Source organism: Hippocampus zosterae, chromosome 5 (assembly GCF_025434085.1).
Source record: "Hippocampus zosterae strain Florida chromosome 5, ASM2543408v3, whole genome shotgun sequence".
Taxonomy (NCBI): domain Eukaryota; kingdom Metazoa; phylum Chordata; class Actinopteri; order Syngnathiformes; family Syngnathidae; genus Hippocampus; species Hippocampus zosterae.
This window is the reverse complement of record NC_067455.1, coordinates 20,033,219-20,050,236: the sequence shown is the minus strand read 5'-3', so window position 1 is coordinate 20,050,236 and position 17,018 is coordinate 20,033,219. Positions and strand designations below refer to the sequence as shown.

General features: G+C 40.8%; 1 protein-coding gene across 3 annotated transcripts in view; it reads left to right on the top strand.

Annotated features, from left to right (window-relative positions):
* usp45 (ubiquitin specific peptidase 45) overlaps positions 1–17,018 on the top strand; it is a 37,224-nt gene that overhangs the window by 10,997 nt on the left and 9,209 nt on the right. For all 3 annotated transcript variants that reach the window (XR_007962306.1, XM_052064691.1, XM_052064690.1), the window contains exons 6-8: positions 7,311–7,462; positions 10,020–10,115; positions 10,499–10,629. Coding sequence is in view for 2 of the 3 variants with exons in the window: in XM_052064691.1 (XP_051920651.1) it covers positions 7,311–7,462; positions 10,020–10,115; positions 10,499–10,629 (379 nt within the window). In the remaining variant the exon portion in view is untranslated. The remainder of the gene's footprint in view (positions 1–7,310; positions 7,463–10,019; positions 10,116–10,498; positions 10,630–17,018) is intronic.

The window sequence follows — 17,018 nt, the reverse complement described above, 5'->3', positions numbered from 1 at the left end:
GAAATGACAGAAATGCTTCAATTATGTTTATTTCCTGGGAATTGTTAAGGGTGCCAATAATTGTGGAACAGGTGATTTGATGTCAAATAATTATTTCTTTATGTGGGATTTTTTCCCCACTGAATAAATGCACTTGTATTGAAGGTTGGATTTTTCTCTTTTTTTCCATTAAGGTCCCATATTATTTAGAAAAAAAATAAAATAATTGGAAGCTAAAAAACACATCTCAACCAGGGGTGCCAATAATTATGGAGGGCACTTGTATATATATTAGCGCTGTCAGTTTAGCGCGTCTTTATTGCCATTAATTTAAATGAATTTTAACGGGATTACATTTTTTCTCGCGAGATTAACGCGGCACCACACGTCACAAGAGGATGTTACGTTGCTCTATAAATACACCAGAAACAAAACAACAAGTGCGCTGCAGAAGTCCACGCCCATGTCTGTTTTGCCAGCCACGGGAGCGCGAGACACCGAAAATGGATACTGAAAGAGTTTATGAATGGAAAGTTTACTTTTAAAAAGTTACCATATTGCTCCACTGACAAGACCAAAGTTATCTGTTCTTCTCTCTCTCTGTATCATACAGGTATACGATGTATGCCACTGACGCGATTGTTACTTGTTTGGAACTATTTTGTGTGGAAGGTTACAGTGTTCTGTGTCCAAATAAATAGAGCGGGTGGAGCTTCTCTGTGTTCGTCTGACAGTGACAGTGCGCTACAGTGTTAGCGACCTAGCGAAAGTAAAATGTCTCCAGTGTTGTCATCGAACCAAGTGTAGTCATTCGAAATGAGGTCTACAAAAAACCATAGAAAGACTTCCGCGCAAGAAGGACCAACACAATCAACATAGCCTGACTGTGTTAGGGGGAGTGAACCCCCCCGCGCCCCTTTCAGAATGGTTTGCCCCTGCAGCACGGGGGAAGTGGTGTGCTTGTTTGTAAGGCCGGCAGTTTCGAATACAGCGGCACATAATGAACACTGGTGTCCGGTGTCTCGTTATTCTTCAACAAACATACAGAAACAGACTGCTGTGTTGAAAGCAAACTTGAGAAAAATGAAGTATGCAACCATGGTTTAAATCCACTATAGGCTGAGTACTAGTGTACCTTAGATGTGCACTTTATAATGTTATATTGCTCTGTTTTAATTTAATAAAAAAAGCTGTTAAAGCAGCTGTTGTGTGACAAAATATTTTTTTCACCGTTATTTATGGACAGTAGTATTGTGTGAGAGATTATGTGTGAATAACTGCACCAAGTGAAAAATGTTCATATAAAATTGAAAATCGAAATGGTTATTTCAGTAAATATTTGCATTTGGCACATAGAAAACTGACTCATGATTCCATGTTGATGAGACCATTAAAATGGGGGAAAAAATAGGACAAAAAATGTAAAAGGAAATTCAGAATAAATAAAAAATGTGTGAGTAATCACGATTAATTTTTTAGTTCATTTGAGTTAATTAGGATATATCCATCCATCCATTTTCCAATCCAGGTTTATCCTCACAAGGGTCGCGGGGTGGGGGGGTGCTGGAGCCTATCCCAGTTGTCTTTGGGCAATAGGCGAGGGACACCCTGAACCGGTTGCCAGGCAATCGCGGGGCACATCGAGACGAAGAACCATCCTGCCATGCATGTTTTTGGAATGTAGGAGGAAACCCACACAGGACTGGGGTGAACAAGCAAACAGCAAACTCCACACAGGGAGGCCAGAGCTGGGATCGAACCCACTAACTCTGCACTGTGAGGTCAAAGCGCTAACCACTGGCCCACTGGGGCACCCTAATATATGTGTATATATGTGTGTGTGTGTGTGTATGTATATATATATATACAGTATACAGTATGTGTGTGTACACAGTATATGTACACAGTATATATACTGTGTGTGTGTGTATACACGTACACACATGCACGTGTGCATATTTATATATATAAAAATAAAATTCCTTCAGAGCGATGTGAAAGACTCATTACCAATTCTCGCAAAAAGGGGGCAATTACTTTTTCACAGAGGGGCTGGGTGGTTTGGAATTTTTGTTGTTGTTGTTGTATTTCCTTGGGTTGTCTCTGAGTGATACTAAAATTGGCTTGATGATTTGAAACCTTTGTGTGTGATAAATATGCAAAAAAAACATAAAAAAGCTCAACAGAAATCAATTGGGCGGCAAATACTTTTTCACGGCCAGTGGAATCAGTCATTGGCATGAGTGGCTCACTAATTTTTTTTCGATGGTCCACCCCAAGTCGAGTTTGAAGCATCTCGAAGTGTGTGTCGACCCTAAGATTTGTATTTGCAGTTTCTGTCCTATGGTCAGGCAAATACTACAGTGGCCATTTACCAGTGTCCATACACTAACCAGCCATGCACAATGGGGCTAGTCTTGAGTTAGTCGCTCAACCACAGCTGAAGAGTTGCAGGATTGATGCTAAAACTGTCTACCACTCTCTCTGTACTTGTCGCATGAGTGCACACGTTAGCAGATTTAGGCGCTTGAGTGATGCTTCCCGGCTGGGTTCCCTGAAGAATGTGAGCAGCTGTGAGGGGTTCGGCCTCCTCTCTATTATCCATTGTCTTTCTCACTCTGTCGCTTGTCCCTTGTTCTGTTTTCTGTCTTGCCACCTCTGGGCCTCTGTGCAGCACTGGTAGGAGTCACAGTCCTGGTCAAATTAGAGAAACTGGATCATTCTCCACAGCTGGAGTGCACAGACACTTTGGTGTACTTGCATTGAGATTTTGCTGAGGAGAACATTAATTGTCATTATTTAATTGTGAACTATATCACACATTTGCTTTACATTCCAAACTGGGCTAAAATTTTCATTCACAAACTGAAAATAATGTACCTTTTCCCAGGCTCCAAAAATACAGATTTAAAAAAATATTTGCCAAGTACATGACTAACATGATGTATTGTGCATTATTTTATTAAAATGTGTATATAGCATGCTGTTCCTTCTAAGGCGTCAAGGAACACCCAATTTTTCAGAACAAACAACAAACAGGACACTGGAGGCAAGAAGCACTTTAAATTATTTGTTTGCGTGTTAGTTGCAAATGGGCAAATTTAACTCTTTAGACAAAACATCTAAAAAATTATGTCCTATATTCATTTGGATTATTTTCATTATACAAAATTATCATTACAAAGAAAGAACGTGCTGGACAAGCACTTGGCATGTGTAGCATGTAAATTTAAAGGACCTTTGTGGACTGGTGTTTTCGTGGATCTATGCTAACCCAGCTATATGTTTTAACTGAGGTGGATTAGCCTACCTACTGTTTTGACTCTATCAATTACCTGTCACCCTTCCTACCACCCAATTGTCCCACACCCGTTGGCCAAATGGCTATAGAAATAGACAGCTATTATTTTACAAAATAGACTGTTGTTGTTGGTTGAGGAGCTTGTAAAATTGCATTTGAGTCTGAAGGCCAGATTTTTTTAGACAGAGACGTTGTTGTGCTTCTCCCATGCTCCCCAAAACACAAAGGATCCCTAGCATGGATGTTTTTCAGAATCCACAATGATTTGTTCCAACAGCTCATTGAAGACTAAAAGTCGATTAACTATGCTCTCTCACCATCAAGGTCTTTGGCTCAAGCACCAGAATTCCACTAAAAGAACGGTTTACCTCAGGAAGCTCGACTCTGTCCTACAATGCACCTGGGGTGTCTTTGTGAAATAAATGAATGGGTTCTCAGGAAACATAAAACATTTCCCACCGTAATCCGTCTTGTATTTATAGGAGTGAATAATTACTCTCCTGTCAACTGTGTGAATGTTATTTTATGAATTATACTTGATCGGTCTTAATTATAGAAAACATCTGTTCTTAGATTTGAAAACACTCGCTTCCAAATGATATATTATAAATATTTTCTTCGCCTGTCTTAGAGTCATACTTGCTTTGTTTAATGTGTGTTTTTCCCCACCCTTAGTCAATTGTAACTTTCAGGACTTGTAAACTATTACTTTTTATTTGAGTTAAAAAATGTTCAACATTTTTTTTAATTTGATTTTATATTGTTTAATTGGAATGATTGCTGCTTTTCCGCATTTGATACAGTGGTCACGTAGCCCACAATCGGTCTCCATCAAGTTTCTATTTTGGATAAGTGTGCCAAGGAGTGATAGGTTTGTTAGCATTGACTGTCTGACGGATGACTTGTCCTTACTTAATGTGTCTAGACGAGTCATTGGCCAACAAAATGCTTGTTCCCTGGTGGTGCGTTCATGGGGGTAATCAAGGGTGATCCTGTCTTAATTCCCACCATTGCACATGAAAGTAGGCCAGTGTGTGCACTTTTTTTTTTTGGTCTGTCTATCTATATGAGCCATGTCCAAAGTCCGGCCCGCGGGCCAAATCCGGCCCGCGGTCGAATTTCATCCGGCCCTCGGCCCCTGTCATAAAATCAGTGCCGTCTGGCCCGCAGGTTGGGCGCAATGGAACACGTGTTGCATTGACTGAGGTCTCGGAGACTGGTGAGTGATGTTTCATAGAGTACTGCTTCCCTCTAGTGGCTAAACGAGTAATAGCATTCACTAAATGAGTAATAGCATTTAGACACTAGAGGGCATCACTCACGAGTTAACAAGACATCACTCCGTGTTTATATTGACTGATATGTCATATTTCAAATGATCCTTGCAGTTGTGGATATGTGTATTGCTTGTTCATTTCCCTGTTGTTCGAGTCAAAGGTTTTGTGACTATTGAAAAGTCATGGTGATACATCTTATGTTTCAAATCAATCAATTTGCACTCAGGAGACTTCTGTTTAAGAAAAAGTCAAGTGAATAAGCAGTTGCATGTGATATACCTGTTTCAAATGAACCAAAACAAATTCTTAAGATTGTTGAAATTAAAATAAAAATGTAAATGTGAAACAGACTGGCTTACTAATATTTGTTGAACAATATTGTTGTTCAATGTAAATAATGTCAGCCAAGGTCGGCCCCCCGACATTTTACCACATAAAATCTGGCCCCCTTGGCAAAAGGTTTGGACACCCCTGATCGATATGATTACTGCCATACAGTCTTTCATACAATCCATAAAAATCTACAGTCAAATATAGTCTTCTCAAATTCCATCATAAGTCTTCTTTTTGAATCAATAAGTGTAAGCAAAATCACATCACTGAGCATTAATTTAACCAAATATATTGGCATGTGTATGGAAAGTAAAACGTCACTGAGCTCGTCTGGCCTCATATGGCAAGGAAGTAAGCTTTTTATGCCCTGTAGTCACAACAAATTAGTGAATTAATAAGACATTTGGTGTTGCTCGTCCTTCCTCATGACTGCTTGCTCTGCATGAAAGGAGCTGGCTTTGCTCTGCTGCACTGTAAGCAAACATAGAAGCATAAACTTGACTGGCCAAACGATTAAATTGTCATATGAGGAATCATACAAAGCACATCTCAACATTATTTTTCCATTTGCTCATAGTTTGATGATTTGTTTGCAGTAATTGAGAAATATGCTGTCCATACATACTCCTTATTCATCACTGAACTTGGCGGTAGTAAAAATGGAAGAAAATGTTGTTGCTCTCCCATTGCTGCTAAAAAAGCATTTGCTCCTCTGTTAAGACTCTTTACAAAATGCCTGAGTATGTCTTTGGGAATTGAGTCAATTTTTTCCCGTAATTATATTCGAGCACTCCAAGGTCACTGATGTGTTGCTTTATTAATTTTCCTTTTGTTTTTTTGTTTAGCTTTTTTAATCCAATTTTTCTCAAAGTGTAAACAATCCCTATGTTTATTTGGATATCTCTTGTGTAAGGACGAGCAAGGGAGTGCAAGAGGTGTTGATGTACATGCGTGCATGTGGATGATGAGTGTGAGTACCGTGCTGCTTTTCTCCACCCTGGGGAAAGGCTCAACTCGAACTGCTCCTGTTGCCCATACTCGTTGGCTGTGCAAGAAGAGCCAGGTGGTTGTGCTTAGTGCAGCACAGTCAAGCGTGGACGTAGCGCATGCTGACATTTGCCATCGTTGATTGCTGCAGGGAGAGAAAAAATCTGCTTTTCCATATGCTTGTACTCATTGCAACCCTTCCCTCCACCCACTACACCCCTCAACTGTCCTCCGCTGCCCCCGACCCGCAGCTCCCCCACCCAGTCTCAACCAGATGGCTCCGTGAACATTGTTTACCTTGGGTGACGGTCCCAGATGCAGAGTGTGTCCATAGGCATCCCCATTCCGCCCAGTTAGTTCCCTCGTCCCTCTCCTCCCTCTCAGCTAGTGCCAGTCGCATCTCTTTGACTCAAGCTGCATTAGGGCTGTTGACTCTGTGACCTTCATTCTCAAACACACACCATAGATAGATAAATAATCTGCTTCTTATAATGTGTTTATTATTTTATTTGGGGGGGGGGTTGTGTAAGTTTGGGTTTTACTTTTTAAAATATCTATTGTGTTATTTTATCAGTTACGATACTGACAATTTCCCTAGTCAGAAGGTTCTGATTCTTATTCTGGAAGAGATGCTCTGTCTTTTCACTGTTGTTCAATTCTCACTTCCACATGTTTTCAATGTCAAATGCAGTTTGGGAAGGCACTATATGTTGGCTACTTCCCTACTTCCACACTGTCTGTTCTGACATATGGGAGTTCCCTTATGGCTCCATGGAATAGCTGGAAACTCCAGATGTTGCCAGCATAGGAGGGGCAGATGTAATTAGCACTACTTAACGGAGTGCGGCAACAGACTGGCATCTCACCAAGCTGAACCTTCAAATTCCAAAAATTATGGAATGGGCCTCAAAAGTATTTTTTCTTGTCAGCGCTTAAAATTTGTCATTCAATTTCAGGCCATATTGAGTCGCAATACTCTGAGAAACATTGAAGAGTCCTGCACAGTCTGTTATTCTCTTAGCAAAATTATTTTTCAAATTATTGTTTGTTTTGTTTTTTTAAAGTAGACATGGTGGATATAGTTTAGTTTTGTTGCTAAATATTTTTTTGTGATTAATCAATAGAATAATAGATTACAAAAATATTCCATAGTGAGAGGCCTACCCAGAATTGTAGGTTACATATTTAAATGATTTCTTTGGGGGGGTTAAATTGACCAGCCCATTCTGCTGGAACAGGTTCATTACTGTTGGGATGCTTCTATAATAAAACAGCGAGTGGGTTGAAAATTTGGGTTATTTATCTGCGAGTAAGATTGAGAGTGAGAAGGTTGGAATTCACATGATAAACTAGTCAATACAGCACCATTTTCTGGAATCATGTCAATGTGTATGTCTTCTCATGTATCAACTCTTGTATGTCTTCTCATCTAGCAACATCAATCAAGATACCGAAATTGAGGGAGGAACCCTCTGATTGTAATGACCCCTCAAGAGGCAAAAGCTCACTCATCAACAATGGCTTCGTTCCTGTTAAAGGCATCAATAACCTCGGCAACACCTGCTTCTTTAATGCTGTTATGCAGGTTGGTAGATTTCTCAACTGCTTTTGCAAAAACATCAATGTCCTCCACAATTTGATGTCTACAATTTACTTTAGTATGCATTTCAACTGCAAGGGTTGAGAATGGTGTACTTTGAGAGGGCAGAATCAAATTTAAAAAAGCAACACAAAGATCCACCCACCCATCAATTTTCTAATCCGCTTATCCTCACAAATGTAATGTAGGCAGTAGGCGGGGGAAACCTGAACCGGTTGCCAGCCAATCGCAGGGCACAGAGAGACGAACAACCATCTGCGCTCACACTCACACCTCGGGACAAATTATGAGTGTTCAGTCAGCTTGCCACGCATGTTTTTTGAATGTGGGAGGATACCCGAGTACCCGGAGAAAACGTGGGAACACGCAAACTCCACACAAGAAGACCGCAGCCGGAATCCAACCCTGCACCTCTGCACTGTGAGGCCGATGCGCTAACCAGTTGACGACCATGCTGAACACAAAGATCAAATACAGTATTTAGCTTGGCCGAAAGCAGGGGGCAATTAATTTTGCAAAGGGGCCACGTAAGAAACTGCGATGCTTGCTCAAGACCAAGCCAACATGGAAATCTCTACTACCATCCATCCATCCGTCCTTTTTCAACCACTTATCCAGGGTCAGGTCGCGGAGGCAACAGCCTTAGCAGTGAAGCCCAGACTTCCATCTCCCCAGCTACTTCTTCCAACTCTTCTCGGGGATCTCGAGGCGTTTCCAGGTGTTTTCCAGCATGTCCTGGGTCGTCCCCGGGGCCTCCTGCCGGTGGGACATGCACACCACACCTGACTAGGGAGGCTTCCAGGAAGCATTCTAATCAGACGCCCGAACCACCTCATCTGGCTCCTCTTGACGTGGAGAAGCGGCTCAACTCTGAGCCCCTCCCGGATGACTGACCTTTTCACCTTATCTCTCAGGGAGAGCACCGACACTCTGCGGCGGAAACTAATTTTGGCCACTTGTATCCAGATCTTGTTCTTTCAGTCACAACCCATAGCTCGTGACCATGGCTGAGGGTACAAACCTTGATCGACCGGTAAATTGAGAGCTTAGCCTTTTTGCTCAGCTCCTTCTTCACCATGACAGACCGAGACAAAGTCTGCACCACAACAGACGCTGCACCGATCCGCCTGTCGTTCTCCCGCTCCCTCCTGCCCTCACTCGTGAACAAGACCCCAAGAGACTTAAAACTCTTCCACTCTTATGTTTTAACATGGTGTTTATTATGGACAATCCGTGACAAGCACAGAAGTCCAATAACAAAACATCAGTTGTGCTCTGATCAGTGGGGGAGGGTGCGGGGGCAATCCTCCCAATCATGCCCTTCCAGGTCTCACTGTAATTGCCCAAGTGAACATTGAAGTCCCCCAGTAGAATGAGGGCGTCACTAGTGGGAGCGCTTTCCAGCGCACCCTCCAAGGACTCCAAAAAGTTGGGTAGTCCAAGCTGCTGTTGAGTGTATAGGCAAAAAGAAAACAAAACCACAGCATATTTTATCTTCATGGTCACTGAAAAGGAGACTGGTTGGGTCGGTTGGGCCGGTGAACCGTACTTTGCACAGGACTGCGCTAAAGTCATCTGTCCAATTTTTACAGACAGTAACAATGACCTATCTAGACATCATATGTATTTTTGTGTGATTTCAGACATAGCCAAACCAGTGGTTACCATAAGAATTATGATGAAGTTATCATTAAATTTAGTTTGACTATCATGTGAGGTTAATTTGTTATTGAAACACCGCTTGATGAATGTTTGTTTGGTCCTGTCTTGTCTTGAAAGACCTGGTTTCTCTTTACATTCTCACAGTATGTAAACACTCACAAACTCTTTACAATGACTTTGCACGTAAACAGGCCTGCTTTTGAGGTCACTGATATATTTTCAAAACAGTGAGAAAAGCAGTGCAAACTTGGACATGTTTACCTGCCCACACATGAGTGGCTTTCGGTTGGTGCAGAGCATGATCACAATGCAATTCAACCATGCAGCCTCCCTTGTCTCTCTCTGGTTGTGTCATGGTCACTGCAAACTGACATGCCTCTTTAACAATGAACCTCTTTTTTCTGCCATTTTGTTAATCACCCCTAGGACCTTCCTCTTTGATAGAAATTCGAGTGAGTGCGAATGCTATTCCCTCTCGCTCGCTCACTCTTTCTCTTTTGTATTCTCTCCTTGAAAACTGCAATCTTTTTGGTGAAAACATATAATTGTTAGAGGATGAGCCGTGTCTGCATTCACAATGCCGGCTACATTGTGCCTTTTCCATAGCAACTGTCTTCATTGCCAAGATGTGACCAAACAAATCTCTTGATAGCAATGGAAAAGTCTCTCTTATGGGACACTCGCTACTCCTCACCAAGACTCTGCTTTCATTTTAAAGCAACACGCGAGAACATGACCATCAGTACATCGGTGCAACATTTCACAAGGATATTCCATGACCACATGGAATTGCAACAATCTAAGAATGGTTGAGTGGGTATCCAGTATTGGGTGTTGTGACGTGATTTAAATGTAAATGATAGGAATTTATTTCTTGCAGAATCTGTCCCAAACTCATATGCTCATTGACCTCATCCAGGAAGTGAAGGAGAAAGGGTATAAACTAAGGATCTGCCCACCAGTTGAGAGCAATCTGGTAAAGTTCAAATGTCCTCTTCTTGACTTCTGGAATTATTTTTCAAATACTAATTGTTAAGTTACTGGGTTATTTATTGGCAGCAACTGTATATATTTCTACTACACAACAGCTAGCTGTAGCGAGTAGCAGATATTGAGATGTATGTGTTTGTTTACATGTATATAGAATGATAACAAGAAACTGAGCAGTACCATAGTGAATTTAATCATAATCTCACTGAATTGAACCAAATTGAATCGTTCCTCTTGAAGAATAAACTGTCCTTGACTGGTATTATTGTATGGATCGAGATGTGTATCAAATTAACTTTTATTGGACTGATACACACCCTAGTGAAAACCAATTTGGAATTCTGATAATGCATTTTCTTTTTTTTGCAGGCCCCGTTAGTAGCAATGCTGCCCAGTCCTGAGCCCCTGACTGCAGCCATGCTTCTCTTCCTCCAGTGCATGAAAGAACCAGGAAAAGGTCCAGTTAATCCCAAGATCCTCTTTAATCAGCTCTGCCAGAAGTAAGGCACTTGTCTTCTTCACTTTCCTTTCCTTCTTTTCTTGTTCTTTTCCTTCCCCTTTTTCCTTCTTCTTACTCCCTTTTCTTCTTAACTGTGGTGATATAAGTCAGTCTGCGAACATTATTATTACCATTTCGTCTTACTGTTTATTGTGTATGTTAAATCGCTCCATGTACAGCACTTTGTATGCAGCGATGGCTGTTTGAAAGTGCTCTATAAAATACTGTTGACTTGACTTGACAAGCAACGACAATAAAACACACAAGAAGTAAATGATTAATCTGTCGCTAGTTGTTTTCAACAAAGAGGGTGTCACTAAAATGATTAGAAGATGTCTCCAGTTCAACTCAGAACAGAATGAGAATTGAAAAAATGCTCCCACGGATGCCTACACCAAAAGATCGGGGATTGGCTCATTTCGTGTCAATCAAAAAGAGATTCAGCCTCAGACAGGTCATCAGAAAAGCTGAGCGTCCGTGCCAGCTGATAAACGACGACTGTCCATAGACTCCCAGAGACGCTGACCGTCCAATGGGCGGGACAAAACCTGCATTTATCCAATGACTCGTCTCGTTTCAATGCATTAGGACAACGGGCTCTGAACTCTCTAGACGCCCAGCGTCCGCGCTGTAGACACTCAGCGTCCACACAGTTTAAAGCACAGTGAAGCTACGGGAATGAATGAGAAGAGAGTCGCGTCGTAACCAGTAATAAGAAGCTGATTCGGAACAAAAGTTGAGCGCGTTGGAGCACATATTTAGTCAATGACATATACACACAATTGTATGTACACACTAGGGATGTGAATCTCAGCACTGAGGACGATTCGATACACATCTCGATGCACTACCAGCGATGCGATACTTAAACGATACATGGAATTTTCTGGCGACACGATGCGATACGTTTCACCGTCTTCACGATGTGATACGATGCGATACACATTTAGTTCAAATCAATGCGATCCGATACGATACGATACAGTGCAATTTGTCGTGATTTTGTGCAATTAAACATGATGCAAATACGCAAAGAAAAAAGTTTGAAAGAAAGATGGAATTCAGTATGGTATTGCAAAAAGTAGACCACTTTATTCCTTATAAACAGTAGAACGTGTAAAACAACTTATTTAAGCCCTTTCACAATTGGGTTTTGTGCAAAGAAAATGTAAACAATTTGGCACCTGAGACTCACAGCTGCTACTTTAGTGTAAACACTAACAGACTACTCACTGAGTGTCTTATATGAAATATCCATCTCCATAGGACAGGAAAAAAAATACAATTGAAACAATGTGGCAGTCACAGCCTCAAAGCTGCTGTGTGTATTGTAGCGTACACAGACCACTCTCACTGAGTGTCAAAATGAAATGTCCAAAAGAGTCATCCATATATAGTTTTTCCTTGCGCGGTCACTGTGAGCTGCAAGGGGACCCCCAAAATAAGAGATCTGATCCTGACCTGGTTTGCCAAGAGTTTCTCCGGTGTCCAACGAGGAACTGGACGGGGAGGCGGGGGGAAACTTGTCGGTGATATGGTGCCATCGTTTTAAGTGGTCTGCATATTTGTGGTGCTGCCGTTGTATGGCTTCGTAGTGCAACATTCTTTGCAAATTACGGAGCTTTTATCAATCTTTCCGTCTTTCTTTTCGAAGCCGTAGTATTTCCAAACATAAGATCTGAATGTTGCGGAAGCATTAAATACAGTAGTTTCCTTGCTGCTGCTTGCGCGAATTTACATAGTGTTTCGCCAGTTGTGTACTGGACTGTATGTGACGCACGGCTACCGTCCGTATTCAACACAAAACGCAAAACAATGATGGTGCATTCATTGCGCCTAGGAAAGGGCAGATAGGTGACATTTAACATGAATAAAACGGTGCTTGAATCGGATTTTACCGACACCCACCAATGCATCGTGATGAATCTCGATTTCACCCGTCAATCGCGTCGTACCCAGTGAATGAGCCGATGCACTCACATTGCGCATGTGCGCATCGATGTATCGATTAATATCGATTATTTTCCACACCCTTAGTATACACATATATTTGATCACTTATTTTTCTTGTTTTAGTTGTAGTGAATCTCATCGTGAGGCAAGAGCAGAGAAAAATATTTTGTATAATGGAACAGGGGGACTTTTGTTGTCGGGGAGCAGAAAAGTTTCATGCATGAAAATATTTTCACACTCGGGGGTATTTTCGCCCATGTAGGTTTCGTTGTAGAGGAGTTTCACTGTATCAGTCTACTACTTTGCTTGGTACTCATTCTAAAATGTAACAATCACAATATAAATGACCCACAATGTGGATGCATCACAAATAATAGAATCTTTAGAAAAGGTTTTTGCACGGTCTTAAAAATCTAACAGGTTTTCATTTAGATTCACTATATTTCAAATTTCTCCCCGTCCTAAGGATGTCAAAATGTATTTATTTATTTATTTTGGATTTGCCAGTTGTTTGGATTTAAAGCTGCAATTATGCTCACCATGACCATTTTCTCCTTGGATAGCCAGCCGTGATAGGTCATACGACTCCAGAATACAACCATTCGAAAGTGGAGACTGCAAAGTATAACTTCCCAAAACAAATGAAAACAGAATCATGTTGGAGTAAAAGTCTATGAAAACATCACAAAAGAAGACTGTTTGCTTTTTTGTGTGTGTGATTGTTTAGTAAAATAAGCAAATTGATATTTACGGTACAGTACTTGTGCATATGATTGTTTGATGCTGGCACCTGTGAATGTATATAAATGTATTGTTTCTCGTGTCCACATCATAAGAAAAGAAGACTGAAAAAGTTTGGTGATGTCAAAGGGCCGTACGCTTGAAGCGTTTATTTTAAGCAAAGGATTTGCAGCAAAGTATTTGGTCTTATATTGTGGTAATGTTGCCTGGGATGGGTTCTTGTTTAAGCATGGTACATTGCAGGAGTTTGGTATTGCACTATTGTGCAGGTGGGTGACCAGGATATTTGATGCTGGGTGACTTGGTACATCTCTGGTGCGGCTTTGACATTCATTCTGGTACCTAACTTTCAGTGAGCAGGCGTGTGCGTTTGTTCTCGTGTGTGCGTGTGTGTATGTGTGTGTGTGTGTGTGTGTGTGTGTGCACTCTGCAACCTCACCTGGTACCATTTCAGCCCACAGCACTTATGCAGCCTGTGTGCATTCAGACAGTAAGCATTGCAACCACCTGTATGTAATCAGATGTAACTAATTTTACATTGGGCTCATTTTTTCCACTCCCATGCGTTTGAAATGAAAGTTATTGTGTTAAGCCTCAGTACTCATTTCTGACATGCCACATTCCACCCCCCCAAAAAAAATTATATGTACAAGCTTTGATTGACATACAACTATAACAAAAATGTGAGTATTCTCACTTAATTGTAATCACGTCATAAATCAAAAGTTCAAATGATTCTTAAACTTCTATTTGTGCTAACTGTTTTGCATTTAGTCAGAGATGCATTTCCTTTTTTCACTGGAGCTATTTTCAAGTGTGTGTGTGTGTGTGTGTGTGTGTGTGTGTGTGCGTGTGGGTGTGCGTGTGCGTGTGTGTGTGTGTGTGTGTGTGTGTGTGTGTGTGTGTGTGTGTGTGTGTGTGTGTGTGTGTGTGTGTGTGTGCGTGTGCGTGTGCGCGTGTGTGCGTGCGTGCGTGTGTTTTATACTGATCCTCGAAAGAACCCAGTCAGTGTCAAATTTAGTCACCTGATGAGTCCACATTCTGTGGCATCTGTGAGCAGTACCAGTCAATACTTATAATAATCGTAAGTACAGTACATACACTCAAAGGAAATTCTGGACTTTTTCTCAACATCCTGAACGCTGGAACACCATGAAATGCCATTAGTTTGACCTGTCTCGACTCTCAAGTATTTCTGTTCGATTGACTTTTCTGTATGGCCATAGATACCATATGGGTGACATAAACCCCTGCAGGTTGTAATTGTCACATCACTAAACCTTTTGAGCATGTACAGCTTTAAATAAAAACAAGCAAATATTGCTCATGTTGGTTTACTTTGTTACTGTGCCTTAGGTCTGGACTTTGCAGTGTTTTGCGTCCATCTCTGCTTTGTTTTTCTCTTTTGTTGCTACAGTTTTCATTCTGTCTGAAGTGTTTAACGCTACTTTTTTTTTTTCAATTTCCTGCAATACTATTTTTGAAGTGATCAATTTAAGATATGAGAATCGTGGATGAATTATTGAGACAGTCTATTCAATAAAATAAATGTTTGCACAATATTTTGAGCCACAAAACGTATCTACCGAACAGCAATTATCATCAACATAAACCGTGGTGAATTTGGAGAGGCCAAATGTGAAATTTTTGACATTACACGCGGTCAAGTCACGAGAAGTGACGTCATGCGGCCTTTGGAGGACCTAGCCTGTGAATTTGGACATAGCCTATGTTTTAAAATGCACATCACTTCAGCCCATTGTTAAATAGAGGATTGGCAGGAGTTTTGCATCACTGTGCGAACAGTAACACCACGCTCTAAATGTACAGTTTGGACCGTTTTCACAAACCTTCCCACCCCTAGTTAGGTTACTTGGCGATACTTAAACATTCACAATCACATGTTTTTCACTGGTCGCAAACCATTGTTCGTATCGCTAGCTCACCTGTGATATTAGCTTACCTTTTTGTAGGTTTGTAATGACAAATGAAGTTAGACATTGTCATTGCTGTGTATTCATACCATGCGTATCTTCACCACTTTTCTGCATACACTTTGTTGTCTGAAGCAGTTATAGATGAAAGAGGAGAGGATCAAAGTGTCCTTTCACCAGTGGATAATGTAATTAATTATGCGGAATCAGCCAATTGATCTGAAGCCGTTACCTATTTCAAAGATATTCACCTGTGGCAAATTGTGAAAAGTGTTGGAACAGTCAAGCGCCAAATGTTTTTTTTCCAATGCACCTTAGGGAAAAAAAAACTTCTTTTGTTTGAGGTGTAGCTAATTGTTGATGAAGTGAGTTTGACTGTCTTCGCACTTGTTTTGTCCGACCCCTTATGTGTCTAATGACAAGTTGGACAAATTGGACAATAATATGTCACCCAAGAAACATTCATCTTCATCTTGGGCTGCTTAATATTTTAGGTTGGCCAATGTGCACTTAATCCTGTTGGGAGAAAAAAAAGAGATTCCATTTTATTTCCTTTGTATGTATTTTGTTTTCTAAATGTCAACTTACCCACATCTTTGAAAAATATTCTTTACAATCCTTTTTGGGAGGATGTACTTGCTCGATGGAAACAGCCAAAGATGACAATAAATTCTATCTCTTGCTTTGACACGCACACAAAAACACGGATGTGCACTACGAACAGCATCAGTCTAGGTGGACATGATTGTCTGCGCAGTAGGCAAGACATCTTTCAGTTTTGATAAAGATATTCACAGTTTTTTGAAATAAGTACAGTATAGGCTTGCGTGCTTTTGCTAAATTTCAAGTCTTGGTCAGAATTGTCTCTTTGTGTAGTCTTTTTAATTGAGCTCTCGCTTCTGGAAATACAGTTGTGTTTCAACAAAAGGCAAACCTGCGAATGCACATATTGTAAAGCACAATACAGTGTAGCCAAATGGAATCTTTTCAAATGTTCGCATTTTTTGAATGTAGAGGGGGGCCAGAGTTGGGCCTGAACAAAGATTCGGAGCCACAGTCTCTGGACTGTGAAGCAAATGCACTAGCCACGTACAACAATCTGCCGCCCAGGCAAAACCTATCCATTCAAAGTCAAAGTTCATTTTTAAATGTTTTTTTTTAATGTTCAGCATCGTCCCATAATTACCTGTATAGTAAATCTGCTCAAAATGTCTTTAACTCAATTAGCAAGTTACTTTTATTCATCCCTTGATTGAAATTCTGCAAATTACTGCATCCTTGTTTGTCTGGTTTAGGTGGATTATGTTCTGAATAAATTTGGCATACAAATATTAATGCAAGTTTTCTTTTTACTGATGTGTGTATCCAATATTTTCGCTGAGTCTGGAATCCAAGATAAAAAGGGCATTTGCTACTGATGTATTTACACTATTTAATATATCTCAATATCTATCTCTATATTTTCTTTTTGCATGTTTCGGTGACCATACTGTAAGGGATTGAGTGTTTATGTCCACATGTGAGTAAGTGCAGGAATAATTCATTATTTGCTTTGTTTACGGGTGCATGTTGCTCATACGTGTGTGTTCAGGGTATGAGCTTGTGTGGCCTTGTGTCTGGTACTAACTCATCCGGCTATTAATTGTGTTAGCACCGCAGCTGTTTGCATTGACCAGATTGAGAACAACGCTACAGGGCCCTTCTGCTTCCCTCCATAGGGACGAGCTTCCAGACCTCCTCTTTGCCACTTAATTCAAACCAA